At 41.4% G+C, this 25935-nt stretch overlaps 1 protein-coding gene across 2 annotated transcripts; it reads left to right on the top strand.

The window, feature by feature from the left end:
• Positions 1-25054, top strand: LOC134642804 (lysine-specific demethylase 4A-like). 2 transcript variants are annotated; one of them, XM_063494767.1, is made up of 22 exons: positions 1-112; positions 2449-2613; positions 3283-3458; positions 3555-3669; positions 5946-6139; positions 6457-6506; positions 6757-6860; positions 7042-7179; positions 7291-7526; positions 8030-8247; positions 10382-10776; positions 11233-11329; positions 11514-11698; positions 12745-12949; positions 14918-14994; positions 16392-16447; positions 17130-17238; positions 18982-19170; positions 19285-19455; positions 20504-20623; positions 21010-21102; positions 21210-25054. In XM_063494767.1, the coding sequence occupies exons 2-22, from the start codon at positions 2476-2478 to the stop codon at positions 21348-21350; spliced, it is 3207 nt and encodes a 1068-aa protein (XP_063350837.1). In that variant the 5' UTR covers positions 1-112; positions 2449-2475; the 3' UTR covers positions 21351-25054. The 2 variants fall into 2 exon arrangements, with proteins under 2 accessions (XP_063350837.1, XP_063350836.1); XM_063494766.1 differs by having other exon boundaries at positions 10382-10800; positions 11230-11329.
• The last annotated feature ends 881 nt before the right edge of the window (positions 25055-25935 follow it).

Here is a 25935-nt window from a genome sequence, read left to right as displayed (position 1 = left end):
GCGTCACTGTAATAATGGAGGACTGTCTTTTCTAGCCGGACTGATGTTGTCCGTATTGGAACTCTGTTACCTGTAATCGGAGAGCAAACAACTCCCCTTCATTTCAGCGTGTGTAAGTTAAAGTTTGTCACTTGTGAAGCGGCTTACTTTGAGGGGAGCAGAAATAACTGCTAAGTTTGTGCATGAGAAACTAACGGTGAGCAACAAGCCATGTTTGCTAGTTGGTTAGCAGCTGTCAGATCTCCGAGTCCGCAGCACACTTCTGCTATTAACTTCTACCAGTTTTGACGGTAGGATCTGCGCTGTCCGTAAATGTTGGCTACTTAGTGGTTACTTTTGAACATTAGGGTGTTTTTGTTTTTTGTTGACTTAACTTTTAATTCTCGGGTCGCAGAACAAGCTATGTTGCAGATAGCATTTTAGCTAGCGGACTAGCTAAATATTTTTCCGAGGAGATGCGCTGTAAGTGGGCTACCACGTGTGAGTGACGTTCTGCTGAGCCAATCACATGCCGAAGATAAGACTGAGTCGGGACTGTGTCCAATCACAGAGGATCTCCGAGTCTTCCAGTAAAGTCCGTTAGGACAGAGTGCAGTGCTGCCTTTAGCTAAAAGTTGAGTATGTGTGTAATCGGAAATCGATTTTTGTGATACACATTGTTTAGTTAAACTAATTACTTCGGGAGTTTACGTTATTATTCTGTTAAAGAATAAACTAATCAAATATAGTTTATTGTGTATTATTACTAAAGGTGGAGGCTTGGTTAAAGTTTTTTTTTTTTTAATTCACAAACCTGAAACTCGGCTGTAGATGGTGTTTGGGATCCGTGTGTTTATGTTCTGGTTCCAGTCTGGGTGGATGTTTTGCTGGGAGTGCTTTTGACCGAGGAGAGAGGTTTACAGTTTTCATAAGGTTAGGAAAATGTTCACAAGCAGACAAGAATGTAAAATCACAGAAGTTATTGCTGTGATGCTTGGTATAATTCAACTTGGTGATATGTCCAAAACTGTGTTTGTTGATAGAATTAATTATCACGAGAAGTCTCAAATAAGCATTTATTTCTAGTTTAAATGCTGTAAAGTGCTAAGTGTTACTGGGTGTGGGCTTGGTGCCTTTGTTGAAACTGTAGTGCCCAGCACTGCTATGAGATTGTGGTTTATTACATCCTGTGTAGAGATTTTAATTTGAATTATGATTATGGCTTTTAACAGTTATGAAAACAAGCTAATCAGGATAAGATTACTCATTTTTTCATATTCATTTGAAGATTTTGTTTTGTCTTTGTAGTAAAATGAGACCAGATACAGCCTCAGGTCAACGCAATATTTTCAGAAGTAAAAGTTGCAGAAAGGATCTCTAGCATCATTAATGTTTGTGTGTGTTTATATTTGAAAGCTTTTGGTTGGTTGTTAGCTTCAGCTCTACATAGTTCTCTGTGTGGAGACCAAGCATCTCTCCTGAGGTGTGTGAGTCTGCTGCTGTCTGGGCCTCTTTTAGGCCTTGTCTGCACCCAGAGATATCCCACTGTGGAAGCTGTGGGCCAGCAGGTATTGACAGTTGCTCTTGCGAAACGGCCTTTGTGGTCAAAACACCCACTAGTCAGGCAACAATCAGTCCCTGTGAGCTTGACTTTATGTATTTATATAGTTTTTTTTAATTGACTTTTCTTTAAAGTTAAAGGGTATCATCTATAAACAAAGACATTTTTTAAAGGCCATAAAAACTGGATATTTGCCAAATTAATGACTTATCACGGTAAATAATTGACCAAAATCATTATGTTTTTTGCTGTAATTGAGCAGCCTTATTCCTGTGTGCTGATTTCAGAAGGTTTTAGGTTTTATCATAGATAACATTAGTCTTTGTAATGTAAAAGTGAAAATGGCTCCAAAGTGACACAGAGTGATTTTTTTTCTTGACAAATTTTTTTTTAACTTGCTGAGTTGAAGTTGTTTTTTTTGTTTTTTCAAGTTTGTATTAAAAAATGATGTTCTGGTTTTGTCACCTGGCAGTGTGTTTGAGATGATCAGTTAAGTCTGTTAAATGGCACAGAGGGGTTCAGACGTGGTCACAGACTTAAAAGAGGGACTGTGAACCTGTGGGGATGGTGGATATCTGGTAAATGTCACTGATTGTGGTGTTTGTGATCACTGCGGCAGATCAGTTAGAATATATGAGAGAGGATGCTTCAATGGTTTCCTGTACTTAACTGACAGGCTGTGCAGATTTTCACTTTGTGTGTATATGAGTGTAGAGCACATGATAAAAAAATGCATAGTAACTAACGTTAATAAAGAGCAACATCAGCTAAAGGCAAGTCACAACAAAGAAACTGAGTTACTCCCAGCATGCTCCCACAGATGCTCCATTGATGCTAAGTGTGCTGCATTGTCTGAATGTATGCTTATCTGTCAGGCAAACAGACATAATCGTGTTTATGTTTTCCAGAGTTGAGGTCACAATAACACTCCCAAGATGACCACAGACACGCCAGCCCAAAGTGTGGGCTGCAGGGTAATGACATTCACCCCCTCCAAAGAGGAGTTCAAGGACTTTGGACGTTACATTGCCTTTATGGAGTCACAAGGGGCGCACAGAGCTGGGATGGCAAAAGTAAGTGGCTTCTGTCTTTTCGTCACTTTTTGTTTAGCAGAGCAGAGAGAACGCTGCAAATTTCTTTGTACCACAGCTGTTAAAAGACTTTTGAACCAAACACACAAAGTCTTTTTCAGTGAGACAATTCAGAAGCCAGTCGTTTCCTGTTCATTAGTGTTTAGAGGATCACATCTGAAAGTTTGCTGTTAGTGTGAAAACATAAACCTAACAGGAAGTTTGGTTAACTGATCGTGTTCAACGTTGAAGTATTCAGAGTTTTATCATCCTTTTAGTTACTTTAAATAGTCGCTTATAACATTTGTGTTGACATATAAATGTTCTGAAGAGGTAGATCTAAGAGGACTCTGAGACTCCTGTGCTATTATTTAAAGCTAACATGCCTATAAAGTCACTCATTAAATTAACATAACTTGTGCACTGATTCATAGCCGTACTTCCTGTGTCGTCTTTACATACACACAACGGTATCTGTCTACACAATTTCCATCAATTGTTAAAATATGTTAAAAAAAGACTTAAGACAGGAAGATAAATGTATTTTGAATAATAATAATATCAATGATAATATGTAAAAAGGGTGAGAAATTTAGTGTGATACTAATTCCAGAAATTCACTATTTTCCTTCTGCTTTTGCCCTGAGTTTCTCTCATCTGTGCTACTTGCAGGTTATTCCTCCTAAAGGCTGGAAACCCAGAAAGACTTATGATGATATCGATGACCTGGTGATTCCCGCTCCCATCCAGCAGGTGGTTACCGGCCAGTCAGGACTATTTACACAGTACAACATCCAAAAGAAGCCCATGACTGTCCATGATTTCCGCAAGACCTCTAACATGGACAAGTCAGTTTACTCAATGAAACTTTGCATGAATGGGTTTCAGCGACTATGACCTCTGCTCAGTCTTCTCTGAATATCTGACAATCTCTCTCTCTGTAGATTCTGCAGCCCACGATACGTGGATTTTGACGAGCTGGAGAGGAAGTTTTGGAAGAACCTGACCTTTAACCCTCCACTTTACGGTGCTGATGTCAGTGGAACGCTATATGATCCAGTGAGTGGTGGTAGGCTGCATACATGGAACTTAAATATATCTTTAAAAAAAAAACACTCACAGATTTGGATTCTCTTTGCGGTAGACAAGTGGGGTTGTTAAAAAATGTGGTTTACACATTCCTCCTCTGCCAGTGTTATTACCTGAGTATTTGTGATAAATTGTTGAGCGATAGAATCAGCTGGCTCTCTAGAGAACCTCTCTTCCGGCGCATATCTTCAAGCTCAGTGTCTTGACTGCAGTCTCTGTTCTGTTCTGCAGCCTCGGTGAGCTCAGAGCAAATGAAGCAGCTCTACCTGTTGCAGATTCGGGCTAGTCTGGCACTCCAAGATCAGAAAGATTACCGTTCCCAGCTGGGGTCCAGCGAATTGTAATCTCTCATGGAAAGAGAGAATCTGTGGAGAAACATGTGGATAAAATTGAGGCAAACTGATGCAGGGCTCTAGAGTGCGACCAATTTGGTCGCAAATGCGACCAAATTTTTCAGTGGTGCGACTAAAAAGAATATTTGGTCGCACCTGTGCGACCAACTGTTCGGGTAACAAAACAAAAAAAAATCTCTGCAACTCTCCGTGTGGTCAACAACAGACACACATTATGCCCTATCGTGGACTAAACCAATCAGAGATAGTCAGGGGCGGGACCTCTCTGATTGGCCGTGGTCCAGTTGAAAGTGCAGGTGGAAGAGAGAGGTGAGTAGCTTGAATAAAGCGATATCAATTCATTAACGGATTCCACACAAAGACGTAAACACAGAGCGACCCGACGCATCAGAATCAGCTTTGTCTTTCTCGGCTTTCTCACCCGACAGCCCGTAGACGGACACGCTGTTGGAGCTCAGCGATCCTGATGCGTCTGGTCCGCGCTGTGTTTCCGTCTTTTTTGCGCTGATTCTGAGCTGCAGGTTTTGTCTCTCCAACCAAAATTTGCCGAGCCAGCAGCAAAAGAAGCAGCAAACTACGCTTCACATTTGATCAATGTCGTCATGAATTCCCTCTGACTTTTGCTGTTTTGCTTCCACCACGATAAAAATCATGCACAGCTCTCTCTCTCTCTCTCTCTCTCTCTCTCTGTACTTCAAGAACAGTTTCCCGTCTCAAATCTCTGTTTTCTGCATTATTCATTCGCTTATTACCCACCAGTCTACCGTTGTTTACGGCGCTGTCTTTTTCTTTTTTCACTTAAATGACCTCGGACAAGAAAGCCTAATTTCTGTTGTTCAATACTGAAGAAATTTAAACTTTTTAAAATTATGCAAAATTGCAGAATATTTTTAAGGTTATCTGCTATAAAAAGCCAGACCAGGAAAATCTCCTTCATGTTTTTCTGTTTTATTCTCAGTTACTTTCACACAAAGGCATCTGCTGTGATGTTCACAATTCTGATGAAGTCTCACATGTATCAGTACTGATAAATGATCAGAATTATAATATTTCTGACTGTCTGAGGCTAAATTGAATTGTATCAGGACTTTGAGAACCGGAATCGAATGGATTATAGAAATCAGTGATGATACCCAGCCCTAGTGAGCAGCCTAGGCCCGACAGAAGTGGATGTAGCTGTGGGTAATAAGAAAAGATGAAAAGAACTATTGATAACGTTTTTGTTATGATCCTTCTGAAATTCATAGCCAGCTCTGACATGGTGTCATCAATCTTTGAATGCTGAAAAAGCACAGTGTATCCAGAAAACACATTATATGCTGCAATAAATGCACTGCCCAAGTGTCCCCTCTCCCCACTGCCTTTCAGCAGCAGGCAGCAGCAAACAGGTCGTCAGAGGAGCCGATGTGATGATTAAGTTTAACATTTTCCACAATATTGACAAAGCACTTTAAGCACAAGTTTGTTAGTTAATAATTTAGAAATGAATATTGTCTGTATGGACTTCCCCCCAAAGAAAGTGCACATGTAAAACTGCGGTGTTAAGTGATGCGGTTGAAAAATTTGAGTCCGCCTAACTTTTACGCCTAAATTTAGTTAGGCGCACCAGTGCGCCCATGTCAAAAAGTTAGTCTAGAGCCCTGTGATGGGAAAATACAACCACATATTATACACTGGAGCTAGCTTGTTACCAATGACTGACAAGGACTACTAAATTGATAAATTGGGATGCAGTTGTTCTCATAGATAGATTAAAAAAAAGAGACTTTTATGTTCACAAACTCAAAAGTCTCTCTTCATTCCTTAGTTTTCCTGATCAGTTAAAGGTAAATCAGTTTCACACATACAGTTAGTCGTCCTGACTTGCAGCCTGTGTGAATCCTTCCTCTGCAGGATGTGACTGAATGGAACATTGGTCGTCTCAACACTATCCTGGACATTGTGGAGAATGAGAGTGGCATCAAGATCAAGGGTGTCAACACGCCGTACCTGTACTTTGGGATGTGGAAGAGCGCCTTTGCGTGGCACACAGAAGACATGGATCTATATAGCATCAACTACCTGCACTTTGGAGAGCCAAAGTCCTGGTAGGGTCACAGACAAAGCTCACCTTTGTTTGAACGAATGAATATTAACACACATATCTAGTTTTCGTATTTAGCAGAAGAGTCCGCTGGGCAGGGCAGCCAGTTTACAAAACAGTTTAGAAAAATCCTTTAAAAATGTCTTTGTTTGTTTATTTACTGTTGAAAACATTCAGTTATTGTTGAGATTTTCTGTTTATGTAGTTATTACTTAAAGTAAAGCAGAGATCTCATCCACAGATTGGAGCAGGCATTTTTGACTCTGATGTAAACATCACAATCACCTTTTTCAGTATTTCTGTACTTTTGTTACTTCTTAGGTATGTCGTCCCACCAGAGCATGGGAAACGGCTGGAAAGGCTCGCCAAGGGTAGGTGACAGAGCCCTTATTTTTGCCTTTAAGCTGCTTGATCACAGAGTCGATGCCTGAAGTGACTTCAGCTTATTATGTGTAGATGTATGTAAGGGGAAGTCCAGTGTACACTCAGAAAGTACCCCAGAGACTATAACGGCAGTGATGTTTACATATCCCACGTAACTGTTTTACACAAAATCCATTTAAATAAAAAGAGCCAAAGAGGCCCAACTGCACCACTGGTGATGAGATCCTGTATTTGCAGGTTTCTTTCCAGGTAACGTCCAGGGCTGTGAAGCCTTCCTGCGCCACAAGATGACTTTAATTTCACCATTCATCCTGAAAAAATATGGCATACCATTTGAAAAGGTAATCTTTTATTTAATTTGCATTGTCTTACATGCAACACTAAATGGTGATGACCAGGAAAAAACAGATAAGCAGAAAAAAACGTCAAGATTAAGTAGTGATAATGATCAGAAAGGAAATGAGTGGATGCTTTCAAAATAAAACATTCATCTTATACTGATCTGCGTTGTTCTCGACTCAGGTCACTCAGGAGGCCGGGCAGTTCATTGTGACGTTCCCGTTTGGTTATCACGCTGGTTTCAACCACGGCTTCAACTGCGCCGAGTCAACAAATTTTGCCACTCAACGATGGATCGATTACGGCAAACAAGCAACGCTGGTACATAAAGACGTTTGAACAGCACTGAGTATAATTCCACAGCTAGTTTATTTATAGTGAAGTGAATTCTTATCAACTTCGTAGTGTGTTAAAAGAGTGTTTTCCTCTCAGTGTTCATGCCGGCAGGACATGGTGAAGATCTCCATGGACGTATTTGTACGCAAGTTTCAACCTGAACGTTACAAGCTGTGGAAGGCAGGGAAAGACAACGCTCCCATCGACCACTCCAAGCCCACGGCAGAGGCCGCCGAGTTTCTGAAAGAAGACAAAAAGATCGAACCTTCAAAGGAGAGTCCCGCTGAGGTGCCATCCGAGGAGCCCAGCACTCCTGTCCAGGAGGACAAAAGGTCTGGATTTATAGTCACTACTAACCCACTGCTACTATATTCATGGAATTTTCTGATACGGATGTGATAAATCATTGTTAAATGCTCATAAAATCTTTACCCAAACTATTTATATGGCATATAAACCAATTTTAAGTACAATAACATTAATAACAATAATCAGCTAAAGCTAATTAGTTTAATTAAAACAAGCATCCACCATAAAGATGAAAATTTGAGTCACTGCAGATTTGCAGATGTTCTCATTCGGCTTAAAGATTACAGTGATTCAGACTGTTTTCAGTACAGAGGTGGTTCTGTCTCCACTCAGAGGAGAGCACTGACACAAATCTCTTTAGACTCTGCCAAAAGTGATTGAGCATAGTCTGTGACAGATTCTGTGATTTGCTCTCACATGTCAGCCTCACTCGGAGTTGTTTGTTTGTTCTCGGCAGTCTTTGAGAAACACGGTTTAGTTTTGAGTCCTGTCCAACATGTCTTCGATTTGCTCTCCCACGTATCAGTCCAGAGCCTCAAACTGGGACTAAACGTCAGCTTGAAGCTGTCAAAGCCTCTGAAGATGTCAAACCTGAGCTGCCAGTGGTGGAGGTGGAGCCAAAGGAGGTGGAGGTGGAGCCAAAGGAGGTGGAGGTGGAGCCAAAGGAGGTGGAGGTGGAGCCAAAGAAGGCCAAGCTGTCACGTAAGGAGTCTCCAACTAAAGTGACCAGCAAGGCAGAAAAAGGTACCTCACACTTCACACCAATGTTCCCTCTAATTTTTCATGTGTCTGAGCGAACACACAAACTCCCTGAGCGGACACTTGGACCACTGTGAACGACATCAGACGTGTGCACTGTGGTCACGCCAGCATCGAATCCATCCAAGTTACATGGTTTATTAGAAATAATCAAATTACAGCATTTACATTTATGTTAGACTACTTTTAATTAACTGCTTTAGCTCACTGACAATGAAAATTTAAAAAAATCTTGTTCATGACCTGTGTAGTATGTTAACACTATAGGAAGTAAAAATAACTTGAACTCCAATTTTGAAAACAAAACTTTATTTTTTTTTTCATTTTTTTTGCTCTGACTTGTATTATGAGTCTGAGTCTGTGGTCTGGGAGAGAGTCCTGTGACTCTGTCTGCAAAATACAGGATATAATGACCAATGTTGGGCAATTAATTATATAGTTACTTCTTCAAAAAAGTAACTGAGTTTTGCAAACAAAGTTTTTTGCAGTTGTTTACCTAAAAATGCAGACAAGGCGTTTTTTTTTGTTTTTTTTTTTTTAAATAAACATTTCAAACTATTTACAGAACAATCAGCTGTTCTGCATCAAATCTGATGCCACACAAATTATTTGTGCCACTCCAAAAAATAATTTGTGTCCACTATGAGATAAAGGAGAACAACAGCCTGATACCTGCAGGCCTGACAACAGGAGATGTATCACTCCTGTAACACCTGTAACATTCAGCAGTCGCCTCATTGTTCTGACACACACAACAAAACTATTGACTACACTACACACTAACTACACAAGATTTGTGCTAAACGTCGCAAATCTCTCACATCTCAAAACACGCCGTCACTCCTAAAACTTCCCCCTTCCTAAACAACTAAATGCCATGTTGCCATATCATTTTTTGATTGGTTGACATGGTACATTTTTCCACCAATAGGAAAGGCTGGGGTTTTTTGGTTTTGTTTTTGCTCACAGGCGGAGAGTGCTTTCGAGCGTTTTCCTTATAAAACGCCGTTTTTACTGTTTCTTCCCGCAGTAAATATAAACAACGATAGTATTCAGGAAGAAAACCAAACATTGCAGATATTTTTATCATAACTCTGGTTTTACGTGGCCGATCAACACAATTTAAAAACTGGTATAAAGTCCACACTTTTCCCGTCAGTTGTTCCGTCTGTCCTGCTCACATCTCCAATGGTTGTACACGTTGTCATTAACGTGGCTTCACTCCACATCAGCCACGCCGCTTTGCTAGCTAAAACACCGGTGTCGGCACATAAGGACGCTGTCATAGCCTGTCAACCACGTTGATTAGCTGCGTATACGAATGTGAATCGCATCATTGGCTGGACTATGGGATAAGGTGGCATCATTCTAATCCCATACGGGAGCAGCCAGTCACTTACTGACTAACACTGCAAAACAGAATTGTTAAAGTTTTAATTTTAATTTCAATTCAGGTTAGATTTTTTTTTTTTTTTTTTTTTTGTGCGCAACGCAGATTTTCTGTGCGCAGAGACCGTGCCAGCAGTGCACAATTGCGCACGTGCGCAGCTTAGAGGGAACATTGCTTCACACGGAGCAAGATTTTTTTGTTGTTGTTGGTTTTTTTGTTATTCGTTTTCTTTGCCAAGTCGGGTATGCTTTGATGCATTGCAAATAAAATAGAGAAAACACACAAATCAACACTCAAGTGATTTATGCGCCTGATGGTCTGAAGCTTTTATTAATTTAATGACTGACTCATCACTGATTTAGCCCCACAGAATCATATTTTGTGAAAGTCCTTTTAAAGGTCTAACTACACGCAACTGAAGTAGTAGCTGCATATCAAAAGTCACATGAATGTGGTCACATGCTACCTGTCCAGCGCACTAAAGTACCTACATTTTGATGGTTCAAGATAAATGGACTCTTGACTACTAAATGTTTAGAGGAACATAAAACACAGAAGAGCTCATAAAAGGCTCAGAGTTGATTTGGGCTAAAAAGTTGATATTTATTTTAGGTCAATATGTGAAATAAATTAAAGATTATAAAAAGACTCTGTGGCACACTGAACCAATGTCCTGTAAAAGTTTGGGGGCAAAGTGCTAGTCTGTGTATCTCAATGAATCTCTTTCAGACACAGTGAAAGTCAAGGAGGTGAAGAAAGAGAAAGGGACCAAACCCCAGTCTAAATCTCAGTCCAAAGCCAATGCCAAGAAAACTTCAAACAGACGAAGTCCGCTGAAAAAAGAGAAGAACTGCGTGGTGGCTATGGAGGTCTTTCCTCCCGAGCCCACTGAGAACCAGGTGGTTTCTCGGGGGTCTCAGGAGACCGGTGGAAGCGAGGAGCCTCCACTGGACAACAGCTGCAGCAAAGTGTTTCAGAGGACGCTGAGTCCCGCAGACGTCCTGCACGTCCACAGCTATGCCAAAGGAGACTACGGTGACGGAGAAGTGCTGTCCAGAGAGGAGAAGAAGAGTGAGGATAGCGACCATGAAACTGAGGAGGACAACTGTCATGTTGGCAAAGCAGTGAGTGGACATATATTTAACATTGTAAGTTACCCACTTATAGACCACTGCTATAGTTTTTGCACTTTTCTGGCCTTGTCATTCTAAGATGTGTGATCTTTATACTGTTCTAAACATTTTCTCCAGTCTTTGGTTCGTGTGTTTGTCCAAATGCATACATGCAGTCATCAACACTCTTTGCTACTTTCCACAACTTTGAACATTGAATAAGTGCATTACTTTAACTGACTAATATGACTATACCATCGCTAACTAAGAATTCTGGTGCAGCCCAGTCTAGTCATCTAGTGGTGTGTAAGCCTTTTTTACTTTCATGCTGAGATATTATTATAGGAAAAACACCCTAAAATGATGAAGGCGCAGGCCTCTGGAGGAGAACGATGCATATATGGTGCAAACATGATCAACTGCAAACTAGCTGTGTGGCCTTTTGAAAATGCTGTTTCTCTCCAGCAGGTGGCAAAAGTGATGGCAGGAGTTCGAGAGTTTGAGACTGACCTTGGGCAGCTTCCAGGACACCATCCACTCATAAAAGACGGCATGAGTGATGAAGGTGTGTCTGAACACTTTAAGGTCCCATTATCTGTATGTAGTTTATATTTGAGAGGTCATTAAGCCACCTTTGACTTCAAAGCCAATAACAGAATTAGATTAGTGAAACTAAACAAACCAGGCCTCTAATGTCATTCCTAATGCTGTTTTAGCTAAATGTGTTGTCTTTGCTTTTTGTGCCTCAGAGACTCCAGAAGAGCCGCCCCCAGTGGAGGCAGGGGGTGTGGAGGGCGAGGGCTGGGCCAAGCCTCTGGCTCACCTGTGGCAAAGCAGGCCACCCAACCTGAAGAAAGAGAGGGAGTACAACCAGCGAGTAGGCTCCAAACCTCCATACTGCTCCATCTGTTTGCTCTTCCACACGTACCACCAGGTAATTAGCGGCAGAGCAGACCTGCTCCTCACCAGTCCACCAAGACAAAACCAGATATGGTACAGGCCCCCGCAGCATCTGAACATACAAGTAATATAGTGTTCTTTGGTAAGATAAGCCAACGATATGATACAAAAATACAGGTGAGGTTTGCTAAAAGGGATTTTTATGAGAACAGTTGCATCATGGGAAGTTTACACTGTTTTAATTGGTCCAGACTGTATCTTCTGATACATCAGAGTACATCACTCATTAATCCAACAAATTAGTGGAAGCATAATTTTAAGTGATGTGTCCAAGTAAATCCAGCCTCATGGCAACTTCATTTACCAAACTGCATCTACATGAATTAAATGAATGTACTTGGTAGTGCTGGGCGATATGTAAAGATTTTCCAACCGACAACCGTCAGTCCAATAATCGACGATGGGCGATACAGTCGCGCATGCGCAGACTTTTTGATGGGCAATGTAATCATGCACGCACTGATTTGCCCGTTTACAACACAGAAGTTCAAACATGGACGAACTAATTTCCCCAAAAAGTTAGGGCTGTCGTTGATAGTCGATATAGTCGTCCAATCGCCCAATCCTAGTACTTGGCATTAATCCTCTTTATGGTTGTTTGTGGAAACTTGAATAGACTCCAGATTTTCCATGTTAAACAAAAGTCTCTGTGAAATCTTCAAACATTCCATTCATAGACTGAATGTCGTGTCATATCATCTATATTTACCATTTTCCTCAACTATTTTCTCTTCTTTCATTCTACAAACATGTCATCGTCAATAATGGTTTCCAGTCTGCTAATATTAGCGCTGTACCTTAACTGTTTTGCTTCTTAGATGTTTGATTGATCATAATCAGGTTTGAATATGGAGCGACTCCAAAAATAGTATTTTTGACAGTTAATCAGGGCGCGTAAGATTATGGAGCATTTAAACCTCTGTGGCTGAAAAAGAAAGCAGTAAATTGTGTATTTCGAGAGACAAACAGCAACTCTTAACAGAGTCCACATGTGTTTGTGTTTGCTGTGACTACTGTCAGACTGAATGTGCGAACAGCATCGACACGCACGTCGTGGTGGCCGGGGAGCGGATGCGAACCAAACCTCTGATTCCTGAGATGTGTTTCACCACCACCACAGAGGACGACGCTGAGTGTGAAGAGCAACCGGTCACTCCTCGTCTGGAAGAAGATGGAACCAGTCTCCTCATCAGCTGCTCACAGTGCAGCGTGAGAGTTCATGCATGTCAGTACACGCATGTGCGCCTGCACACACACATACTCTTCAAGTAGGAGTGTTAGTTTATATCTAAGCTAGCCTTGTTTGACATATTTCCATTGAGTGTTTTCATCAGAGGCTTTTCCTGCCTTAAAATGAGTCTTGAAGTTTGACTGCTATACGCACAAATGATGTTTCAGCTTGTCCTCGAGAAGGAGAAGAAATGACAACAAGGAATTAAATTCAAAGAACAAAATAGAATATGAAGTCAATATCTTTTACGCTCCACACCAATGTTCCCTCTAATTTTTCACGTGTCTGAGCGAACACACAAACTCCCTGAGCGGACACTTGGACCACTGTGAGCGACATCAGAGGTGTGCACTGTGGTCACGCCAGCATCGAATCCATCCAAGTTACATGGTTTATTAAGATAATCAAATTACAGCATTTACATTTATGTTAGACTACTTTTAATTAACTGCTTTAGCCCACTTACAATGAAAATGTAAAAAAAAAATCTTGTTCATGACCTGTGTAGTATGTTAACACTATTGGAAGTAAAAATAACTTGAACTCCAATTTTGAAAACACAACTTTCTTTCTTTTTAAAAAAAAGCTCTGACTTGCATTATGAGTCTGTGGTCTGTAGCTCTCTGTCTGCAAAATACAGTATATAATGACCAATGCTGGGCAATTAATTATATAGTTACTTCTTTAAAAAAGTAACTCAGTTTGGCAAACAACAAAGTTTTTTTGCAGCTATTTTTTTAATACAGCCAAGGCATTTTTAAATAAACATTTCAAACTATTTACAGAACAATCAGCTGTTCTGCATCAAATCTGATGCCACACAAATCATTTGTGCCACTCCAAAAAATAATTTCTGTCCACTATGAGATAAAGGAGAACAACAGCCTGATACCTGCAGGCCTGACAACAGGAGATGTATCACTCCTGTAACACCTGTAACATTCAGCAGTCGCCTCATTGTTCTGACACACACAACAAAACTATTGACTACACTACACACTAACTACACACTAACTACACACTAACTACACAAGATTTGTGCTAAACGTCTCAAATCACTCACATCTCAAAACACCGCATCAACTCCTAAAACTTCTCCCAGTTTCGTAACAACTAGATGTCGCGTTGCCATATCATTTTTTGATTGGTCGACATGGTACTTTTTTGGACGAATAGGAAAGGTGGGTGGAGTTTGTTTTTGCTCACAGGTGGAGAGCGCTTTCGAGCCTTTTTCCTTATAAAACGCCGTTTTACCGTTTGTTCCCGCAGTAAATATAAACAACGATAGTATTCAGGAAGAAAACCAAACATTGCAGATATTTTTATCATAACTCTGGTTTTAAGTGGCCGATCAACACAATTTAAAAACTGGTATAAAGTCCACACTTTTTCCGTAATTGTTCCGTCTGTCCTGCTCACATCTCCAATGGTTGTACACATTGTCATTAATGTGGCTTCACTCCACATCAGCCACGCCGCTTTGCTCGGCACATAAGGACGCTGTCATAGCCTGTCAACCACATATACGAATGTGAATCGCATCATTGGCTGGACTATGGGATAAGGTGGAATCGTTCTAATCCCATACGGGAGCAGCCAGTCACTTACTGACTAACACTGCAAAACAGAATTGTTAAAGTATTAATTTTAATTTCAAATCAGGTTAGATTTTTTTTGTGCGCAACACAGATTTTCTGTGCGCAGAGACCATGCCAGCAGTGCGCAATTGCGCACGTGCGCAGCTTAGAGGGAACATTGCTCCTGAGTAACCATTTCATTACAAGTTTGAACCGATGCAAAGACCAAACAAAACAGAGGACATTTCATACACAGCATTTATCATATCATCAGTTATTAATCATGTTATTAGAAGTGTTTTACTATAAAAATGGAATCATTAAAGCTTTTCATAGTTCTTCAGTGTTTCACTAACGTCTCAAAGTGTGCATTTCTATCTTCCAGCCTGTTACGGTGTCGATCCAGCCAGTGTGAGCAAGGAGTGGAAGTGTGCACGCTGCAAGGCCAACGCCATGACTGAGGTCGGCCAATAATTGTGGCTGTTTTTACTCTTTATCGAGCCGTGCAAGTTAGCATGAGTCCAGTTGGTAGTCAAGGGATTTGTTTCCTAATGGCTTCTAAAAGTGGAACTGTCCATCCCTGGTTCTTCACAAGTCCCATATTCCAAATCATGAAAAGATATTTTACACAATCACTATTTGCACCATTAATGTGTAACATTAACGTGTAGCGGTTTTTTTTTAAGGGTGTTGAATTATATTAACTTAGTAGATGTGATAGATTATTTTACAGTTACCTGTTTGCCACACCAGAGAGTCGTTGCTTTGAAAAACCTTCTGTTAGAAAAAAATGTCACTTTTTACAACTTGTAGGCGGATCATTTGATACCTTTGGGGTTACAAGGAAAAGATTACTTGCCTAAAACAATCAGATACATTAAATGCTACATCAGTTTATAATTAGCTTACATCTTGATAATGTACTGATATGCACCACTGCATGAAACACATTATTATAAATATAGACTCAAAGGAGTCTGCTTTGCGTGCATTAAATTTATACTCTAATACTTTGGTAGTGCAGGGTTACTGAATGAAGAAAGGATTAGGCTAGTAATTACTATTTATGAATATAAATATATATAGATACACACACACACACACACACACACACACACAATCAGCTTGACTGCTTTCAGGGGGGTGGGGTGATATCTGCCCCCTGACCTGTCATCCTGGCTCCCCATTGCCATAGCATGTGTGTTGTACCTCATCAATCTGTTGGAACTGAGCTACTAGTTGTTTCACTATCAATGTGGATGTTGGAGATGTCCCCAGGCAGGGACGATATATAGATATCTATATAGATAGAGGGAGATGGAGTATTTGTTATTTATTCATCAGGATTGAAATATTTCTGCCTAAATGTATGGTTGTCATGTTTGATCGTGTGATTAAACACTGAATTAACTGCCTTGTTTATCACAGTTTAGAAAATAAATTCAGTGTTTCAAAAATTCATCACGGAGAGAAAGAAGTGTGTGTGCAGTCATTTTCAGGTGCTGTGACAGAACCTGAAACTACTGCAGGCAGACTTCATCACAACTGTGTGAACTTAATGTGACTTGACTGTAACAGATGTTCATTAATATGTAAAAGACGAATACTTAAGCTGTAATGTGACAGTGAAGAACTTAAACAGATCCATTGGGTCCCTAATTTTACCTCCCACGTGTTTGAATAAACTTTTAGATCAGACACATTGTGTTTGATATTTCCAACCACATCATAGATGTTGGCCCTTAAACATTGATTTATTAAATCCATATTTAGATGTTAACTGCCAAATGTTCTGTATTTTCATCATTTTGATCATCTCACTCTCTTTTTTTTTTTTTTTTTTTTTTTTTTTTTTGTAGAATTGCTGCCTGTGTTCATTGAGGGGCGGAGCTTTGCAGAAAGCCAACAATAACAAGTAAGTCATTTAAGATACATTAGTGAGTGAGCACATCTGCTCGGTGATCATGTGGTGCATCTCGAGATTAAATTCTGTTCTTAAAAAACAGAAATCCTCTTGTTTTATTTTCCTCTCTTTCTGTCAGAGAAAATACAGCAGGTAGCTAAGCGGCTTGGATCGTTTAACAGCCACATGAGATCTCTGTCTCGGGAAGTAGTTGAATATAATTCAGGGCCTGCACAATAGTGATCTGGCCAAGAAGCCAGGTGGTAGGAAATCATGAAATTGGAAGGATAAGAGCTTGCATGTTAGCAGGAACTGAAAGATAAATTCAAGGGGATTATTCTTGAGTAAATCAGGTGGGGATTTTGTCAATCTGTGGGACGGTTATTTAAAAAAGAAAACATTAATGTTAAAATGAATTGCTATCTTGGTGCCTGGAGGCCCTTATTATATCTAGACGGCCTGCAAGTAAAGTGTGAGTGGGGAAACGTGGGTGTGATTCAGTAATGGACTTGACTTCATTGTTTTGTGTGATGATGCGTACAAAATTGACTCCCCTGCCATCTGATTCATTTTGCTGTATCTTTGCTTGGATAATTAGAACCATAAAAACAGATGAGGAAAACAAACAACATCAAATTGATGCTGCCTGTGGTCAGGTGTGACCTCTTTGTGGGGGTGTGTTTATGTGTTGCAGGTGGGTACACGTGCTGTGTGCGGTTGCTGTGCTGGAGGCACGCTTTGTCAACATCACAGAAAGAAGTCCTGTGGACTTGAGTGGGATCCCACTGCAGAGATTCAAACTGGTAAGTTCACATTTTTATGAAGAAGGAAATTAGAGTCTGAAAGCTGCTAATTAGAGTGAAAGTGCGGCCTCCAAACAAACAACGTGAACAAAATAAAGATACCCAGCAAATAATTGCCACTTTGTACGAACAGAGAGAGAAGCTGAAATCTCCAGTGCTCGTGTAGCTCACGTAGTACGTTTAACACTTCCTCTACACAAATGACATCAGTTTATCATTAGTTATATCTCTTTAGAAGAAACTGTTGCTCTGAAGAGATAACACTAAAAAGTGTGACATTGGTTTCTTTATGTAGTCATCTGCTACAATGAGAGCATGCTACAGATTGTGATTAGAAGCATTTCAGGACCCAGTACAGACTTTAAGCTGGCAGGGTGTGATTGCGGATGACTCTGGGCCAGCGACAGGGAGGTGTCAGTTCAGGTGGTCGCCCGCGTATCCATCGGCGCTGGTGACGAGGTGGGTTCGGAGGTGGCGGTGCAGCAGGTGTGGCCGTGAGCTGAGGCTCCCAGACGGGTTGGCAGGCGGCCGGTGGGCAGGCCTCTGGTGGAGGTGAGGCCGGTCTGGCCAGCATGCCGACTTCAGGCTTAGCAGGACCCTCGCACGCCCCGACCTCCATCTCTGGCGGGTGAGGTCCCTCGTGCGCCTCGCTGGGTAGGTGGTGGGGGTGGAGGTTGCTCGGCTACCCTCCTTCGGGGAGAAGGAACGGGGTCGGGCCCCTGCCGGGCACCAGCCGCTCCTACCCGAGGAGTGGGTACAGGTGCAAAGACAGGTTGGCTGGTCTCACTCTGGGGGCCGGCGCGGGTGCACTCCCACACAGTCGAGGGTCGCGGGTGTGGGTGACGTCGGCCAGGACCCAGTCTAAGCTGCCTGCCTCCGGTGCTTGATCTGGTCCTGCAGTTCTTCCCGTTGTTCCCGTTGACCACCTCCACGTGGTCACCATTTGGGCCAGCTCCTCTCCTGGCTGGCCCAGTACTGGGTCGGGCGTGCCCCCATCCTGGGTTTTGGCACCGCTGTAAACGATCCACAGCAGACCTGCCCACACATTCATGCTTTTCAGCATTTACTTTTATTTGCACGGTTGCTCTTACACACAGATGGCTGCAGCTTTGCAACCACACACACTAACAACAATGACAACAGACAGGACCCAGTACAGACTTTAAGCTGGCGAGGTGTGATTGCGGATGCCGCTCAGGTGCGTCCGCCTCCCCTGCAGCGGCACTGCAGACCACGCCTCTCCACAGTCATGATGCAGGTAGATACAGTACAGTTGTTCGGGATAGCAGAAAAACAGCTGTGTTATGGTTTAAACTCTAAAGAGGTTAAAATATCTTAGATTTCCTGACAGTGTAGCTCCTAAAATGATGGCACATCAGATGAATTCTGTATGTTGGTAGTAGTGCTTTCATGTCACTTGCTCAGTGTCTCTTTGTTATCACCAGTGATCACACCAATTTACTGATTTTAGGATATTATGTGAACCAAGATACTAGGGGGCACTAATTTTATGGCATAATTGCAGACAGTTCCTACTGTTAAACTACAAGGTAGCTTCTAGTGACACGACAGTGTCCCTAATGTGGCCGTAACTGTTTGTTCTTATGTTTGAAATGGAAATGTGTGAAAGAAGAGAGAAGATTTTAGAGATGAGTTACCAGGTACATTTAGTACATGGTATGAGGGGAGTTTGTTGCTTGAAGTTTTGTTAATAAAAAAATAATTTTCTTTCACTTCAAACAGAAGTGTTACTACTGTAAAAAGCGGATGAAGAAGGCGTCTGGCTGTTGCGTGCAGTGCTCTCACGGGCGCTGCCCCACCGCCTATCACCCCACCTGTGCACAGGCCGCCGGGGTACTGATGCAACCAGATGAATGGCCATTTGTGGTACACGTTACCTGCTGTCGACACAAAGGTCCCGCTCAGATTGAGGTAAAAAAACAAACATGTTTTTTCTATATCCCAAACTTCCCCAAATATCAGATTTATGAAGCCGTTTGCAGTCGCAAGCATAAAAATAAAAATACTTTTTCCCCCCTTTGACAGCGCAATAAGGCAGCCATGCACGAGCTGACCGTGGGACAGAAGGTCATATGCAAGCACAAGAACGGGCGCTACTACCAGTGTGACGTGGTGCAGCTGTCCAAAGAGACGTTCTATGAGGTCAACTTTGATGATGGTTCTTTTAGCGATAACCTTTTCCCCGAGGACATCGTGGTATGTTCCACTACCTTCTTTTCATTTTGCAAAGAACACAAAGTGGTTAAACATACCCTCAGATCTTTAAAAAAGGAGACCACACAGAATTTAAATAAGTTAAACTTAATGTGAGGAAATGTCGATCAGCTGTCTCCAAATAAACTGCCTGCTGGTGTGGAGAGGCTGAACCGCCCTCTTCACAACCTGACTTGCTGCAGCGATGGTGTCCCATTACAGTACCCCGCTCAGAGCCAGTGAGCCGTTAGCTCGTTCACAGGTGTTTGTAAAGGCCGGTTGCATGTGGCAATGGGACCCAGTACATGTCCATATATTGTGTATCCTTGTAAACAAGCAAAGATGTCAACTTTGTACAGCAGTTAGTTGGCAGTAACATGCCCAGTGTCAAAACAGTGAGTAGGAGAGATTAGCTAACAGTTTTAGCTTAAAACCGGCTAAGCTAAAACTGTTTAAAGGAAGTTAACGTAAAAAAAAACAACTTAAAAATTCAGAAATGTTGCCAGTGTAATACAGTGGTGTGGTCATGAAGATGATGAAGATGCTAGGCAGCCTCCTTGTTAGCCTGTGGAAATGGGAGGATGGAAGTTGAACAACAACCACTCGTTGTTAAACTGTGAAGCTGGTATCTGGCCATGAATATGAAGCAAACTGTGCTGGATGTCAAAGGCAACGCTCATGTGTTTGCTTTCTTTTAGCAGACATTTGTTCAGACATGTAAATGCACGTCGACACCCTGAATTATCCACAGTGTGCGTTTCACTGCAGTAGACAGCAGCGGTTTAACCCTGCACTATATTTAGGATATCTTCACAGCTTGACCCTGCAGGCAGACAGTTTATCCACCTGTGCTCTCCTTAAAGCCACCACACACCTTTGACCAAAACAGTCATTTTACACAGCAGTTGCTGATTATAAGCCTCTGGAGTAGTCCAAACATCATTTAGTGCTTCACACTTGACCCGAGATAAGAACGCGACAAGAGCTGACACATCAGATATTTATCCTTCTTTCACTTTTCTTTGAACTTGGTTTGTTTTTTGCCTGTTAGAACCGAGACTGCGCTCAGCTTGGACCACCACCGCAGGGTGAGGTGGTTCAGGTGAGATGGACGGACGGCCTGGTGTACGGGGCCAAGTTTGTGGCAGCTCATGTCATTCAAATGTACCTGGTAAGATTTTTTTTTTCTTCTTTCCCCCAGTTTTTAATCATGTAAAGAAAAAAGTCGTCAGCATATAGCAGCAGAGAGTGCATCGGTAACGCAGGCGGAAACCATTTTTGACTTTCAGTAAGGAAGGATGCGTTCACTGACGAGCACATCTCCTTCATGCCACATATTTCTGGCTGGATTGTGGAATATTTTCAGAATATGTTGGACCGCGTAGTAAGAAATCAAAATGCTTTACAGCTTCACATAAAATGAGTCACCTGCTCAGCTTACTCCCTGGCTGTTCCTGGAAACTTCTAGTAAATCAGCAGCAGGTTGCAAAGACGTTCAACAAGCTGAATGCTATTATCTGACTGTTTGTGTCCTGACTCAATGTTTCTGGACTGCAGGTGGAATTTGAGGACGGATCACAACTAACAGCCAAGAGAGATGATGTCTACAGTCTGGATGAAGAACTCCCCAAGAGAGTTAAAACCAGACTGGTACGTTCTCCCCGTCTGCCCCATTCAGTTTTCCTTTCAGTTTATTTGGAACTTGAAGTTCATCAAAATAAAGAAGCACTTTCAGTGACAGTACCATCTCTTTACAGTCGAAAGCATCGGACATGAGGTTCGACGGGATCTTCGAGGAGAAGGAAATCATTCAGGAGTCAAAGAGACAGAGAGTAATCAACTCCCGTTACAGGGGGGACTACATCGAGCCTGTGATTTACAGAGCCATCATGGAGTAACGGCCACTTCCTGTCTGCCCACCCACTCACCAGCAGCACTGACAGACTGAACTGTGCTCACTGTACCTTAACTTAGCAGCTAGCCGCAGAGAGAGTGTAGCTCCAGATGACTTCCTTCAGGACCCGCTTTGGACTGTTCTCTTTTTTACTCATCTGTCTGTAAGTCGAAGAAACGGCAGTATTGTTTCATTCAGTTTTTTCCATACAAGTCCACAGGCGGGCTGAATCCAAGCCCAGCAGCACGCATCAGAAGGAAGCAATACAAAAAAGGCATTACATCGGTCAAGTAGCATTTTGACACAAAGATGTCAATTTAAAAAAAATTGAGGTTTTCAGTCTGCTCTAAATATTTCAGTCACCTTAGTGTTAATCTACGTTTAAAGCAAACTGTCAGCTTTATTTCATTTCTGTCCTTTACCATTAGTGCCTGTGATACACGGAGCCCGGCAAGTAACAGGTCAGCAACTCTTTATACGCTCGGATTTACAGTTTCTGAATGTCTGAATTCATTAGAACTACCAGCAATATCCAAAATGTTCACTCTTAAATTTCACCGATAAGACTTGAGGGTATGATTTATTACCCTACACTCGACTGTTTTGTAGCACAGGAACAAACACGCCTGACTGCAGATCCTCTGTGTTTGACCTCTGCACCCGGGTTTCCCACTGGTCCAGGACTCTTCTCTACAGTAGAGAAAAACCAAAACACTCAGTTGTTCCAAAAGTTGGACTTACTGAAGGAAGTGCGTGTGGAAGGGGCTAGTGCTATATGTGCACGCCAAGATTTCCTTCACAGAAATATTACCCCAGTTACTGGTTCTTAAATATGTGATGGCGTCACTGAAGCCAGGGCCACATCAGTAGGCAAGGCTACTTCTGAGCAGCCCTGACAGACTCCAGGGGGAGGCTCAGCACTTCCTGCTCACACTAAGAACGAGTATCTTTTTAAAATGATCACAGACATACTTCTCTTCTTAAAGATCATTTATGGAGATGTTTAACATTAAATGCAGGAATCTTCCATTTTTGCTGACAGCAGCAGCTTCTTTGGGGGATTTTGTGTTTAGAGTTGAAACTATTGCAAAACGATTGTATTTTCACTGGTGTAGAATCAGCTGACGGCTTCCACCTGCTGTTAGCTGCAGCAGTGGAAACGCACAGAGAGACATCAAAAATCTTAACGTTTACAGTTAATTATTTAAGGTGTCAGATCTAAGAGCTGAATTAACTTTTTTTTTACCAGTTACTCAAAAGATTAGTTGGTTAATTGTTTGAGCTTTTAAAAACTTTACCCCTGAAACTTGCCGGGTTTCAAACTTTGAGGAGGTTAGACTGAAATACTGCCATGCTAATCTAATTTAACACAACTTACTTCCACGCAGCAGGAGCCAGCACCATAGTGTTACAGAATAAACAGGACCCCCTACTTCACTAAAAGTGGCAAATTCTTATGAAGTTGATCAAATTTGCCACAAACCATCAGACTTTCAGCTTGTGAGGCTCATGTACTACCATAGATTGTAGTCACAGAGGAAACCATTTGTTTCCTTAAAAGATGCAGGAGTGACGTTGAAGAATCAGGACAGTTCCTAACCTTAGAAGGTTCTTCAAGCTGTCCTGATGGTATTTTTAAAGGTTTAAAACCTTTAGAGAAACTGTTGATCTGTGACGTCTGTGACAGAAACCTGAACTGAGGCTTCAGGGCAAATGTTCACTTTAACAAGCAGGTATCAGACCTCGCTGACTGCCAGATTTATTACTCGGGGCTACATTTGTGCATAATGTAATTCATCACTCATTAACAAGCTAAACTAGCCAATTGGTTGATCTTCTTCCATTTGGCATCCATAGATGTAAATGATTTGCAGAGTTGGAGAATTAAATTTCCCAATAATGACATTTGGAAAAATCCCCAAACCAAAAATCCCCACCCCCCTTTAACCCAATAAAAACACGAGTCTATTAAGCCACAGTGCAGGTTACACAGTTACTCTTCATTGGCAAACCTTCCAGCACATCTGAACTGGTGTTCAGTCCAACGACACTCTGATCACCTCTTTCTCAAGTGGTCTTGTTACAAGGAGATTATTTTAAACAGCAACCTCAGTGTTTCTCTGTAATGCAGCTTGAAGGCCCGAGTTTCTGTACCGATACTTAATCAGTACTTAAAAACAACTAAGACCAACAAAAACTTTGCCTTAAATCTGTCATTTATAAACTGTCAATAACCTATATTTTACTCTGATCAGATGACTCCTAATCTGATGGGTTTTTACACACATAGTGAGCATTTTTATGGCGTTTTGAGTTCAGTAACAGCAGTAAACTAAATATTTTCCACTACAAGTACTTGGGGACAAATAAATAACATATCAGTGAAGTCTGTTGATTCTCCAAAGAGCCTCTTCCTGTGGATGGACTTTGGTTTCATTGGACTGCAGCTGGTAGTCCTCGTTCAGCTCTAACAGCCTCAGTGAGCTGTATGTAGTGGCACATGAACCATTACTCCACCTTCTACTGGTTCTGGTGTCCCTTCAGCTTGCAGTAGATCTTCAGACCAAAACAACCGTTAGCGTCAGCAGCTGCAGTCCAACAGCAAAGCTGGAGTCTGTCCAGCAGGATGACATCCTCTGTGGAGGAGCAGCGCACTGATATTTAGTACAACAACGACCCGACCTGTGAAGCCGTCAGGAAGGGAAAACAAGATAAACAGTAGCAGCTGAACTTCTTATAATAAGGGTGAGAGGACTGTCCCAGTAAAGGTGGCCAAAAAATAAATTAAATGCTTAAATTTGTCAATAAATATACTTAAGCAACACGACCAAGTAAAGTTTATATGTGGAAAAGACTAATATGTGTAATATTTCAGAGTTCAGAGGATTTTACGGCACACTTTGATGCTGTTTGAAAGAATCTCCCTGTAACTTTTCCCAGCATTCCCGGCTGCAGGGATACAGGAATCGATGACATATTTCTCTTTGGGAGCAGTGCCATTTAATCCACTGAAATTGCCTCCTTGTCATTAACTGCATTCCTTTACATTTAGCAGAACTGAAATTCGCTTTTTCATGTTTTTACCTGCCTATTTATTAAAGGTGCTTTGAGAAAGCAGCCTCTGCATTAATAAGAGTCTGCAGTGACCCTGCAGCCGTCGAGGTTGACGATGTATGTTCTATTTTTTCTACACTATAGAGATGAATTTTAAAGAGTCCATTTGGATTTTTAATGCGCTTTGTTTCCTCTCTCTCCTACTGAAAACTGTGCTTTGCACTTTTATTTAAATTTGCGAGGACATTTGAACAGCTGTGTGCTAAATTTGTTAAAATGTTTAAGAATGTTAATTGTACATTTATAAGATGTCTTATGGATTGTGTGCTCCCCTCCTCCTCCCGGCCGAGCCTCGGGCGTCACAGTCCGTCTCCATCAGTCCGGTGCAGAATGAATTTATTTTATTCAGAAACTATCAAAAGAGTTTTACGAGAGCGAGTGGGGAAGGGGATTTTTTTTTTTCAATTCTGTTTTGTTGTTGTTTTGTAAAAGCTGTTCTGTGTAAATGTCATTTTAAGATGTTACCTGTCGACACAGGAGAGACCGGTCCACTCTCGTCGTCTCCTCTTGAAGGAAAATATGAAAATACTTCCAGATTATCATTGAAACATTTTGTAAAAAGTCGTGTTCGTTTCAGTAAAGAAATCTGCTTAAGCACCAGTTGTCTGTCTTGATCTTATCCATATAATTGAGGTAAGCTGTTTCCTGTTTCATTACTACATTTTAAGACTTCCCGTTCACTCTTGCTGCTATCCTTCTGTCACAAATCGCTGCCAATACTCATCTCTGAGTTTGCAGATTTAACTGTCTTTGTGCTGAACCATCCGATGACCCAACAACTTTCACTTAAGTTCAGACTCAAATTTTAAAACCTGAAGGTCCTCGGGCAGGTTCCTGTCCTGTAATGTAAGGAAGTTTATCTTAATATCAGAGCCTGGTTATTATAGTTAAATAAAAACTACTACTTTTTTTTAAAGTAGATGTTTAAAAAAAAAAAAAGTAAAATAAAGACTAGTATTTTGAATATTGTAGCATAGTATAATACCTGCACTGGTTTTCCTTATTTTGCCTCTGATATATGCCCTCCTTACAGTAATAATCACAGAGACTGAAACTAATAAAAACTTAAAAACTGAAGTAAAACTAAACATTTTCAAATAAAATCCACTCTAGAAATTAACTGAAACTTAAAAGCCAAGTCAAATAAAATTACTAATTAGAAAATACTAAATTTAACTCAGAGGTGTAAGAGTGCAAAAACATGCTGGCCTGTCATATTATACCAACATATGTTTAAAGGTGCTCAGTGTGAGTGAGATTGCAGCTTATCAGATTTGGCTTTTTGAGATTTGAAGCGAATTCATTGCGATAGAAGGGCACTTTCATGTAATACCAACTTGAACCACAAGAGGGTGCAACTGCTCAATGTTGCGTCCAGTCAGGGTCTGAATCCATGTGCGGCTCCACCTCTGTGCAAATACCGCGCATGAGGGAAAAATACTGTAACCGAGGACAAAGGTACCGAATAAAAGGGG

The sequence above is a fragment of the Pelmatolapia mariae genome, linkage group LG15 (genome assembly GCF_036321145.2).
Source record: "Pelmatolapia mariae isolate MD_Pm_ZW linkage group LG15, Pm_UMD_F_2, whole genome shotgun sequence".
NCBI lineage: Eukaryota > Metazoa > Chordata > Actinopteri > Cichliformes > Cichlidae > Pelmatolapia > Pelmatolapia mariae.
This window is presented reverse-complemented; position numbering and strand designations above follow the sequence as displayed.

Excerpts from the sequence above, each read along its gene's own strand:
- LOC134642804 (XM_063494766.1), top strand. The coding sequence starts at position 2,476 with ATGACCACAGACACGCCAGCCCAAAGTGTGGGCTGCAGGGTAATGACA. Across the intron at positions 17,239-18,981 it reads CACTGCAGAGATTCAAACTG|AAGTGTTACTACTGTAAAAA; the intron begins GTAAGTTCACAT and ends CACTTCAAACAG. Across the intron at positions 19,171-19,284 it reads AAGGTCCCGCTCAGATTGAG|CGCAATAAGGCAGCCATGCA; the intron begins GTAAAAAAACAA and ends CCCCTTTGACAG.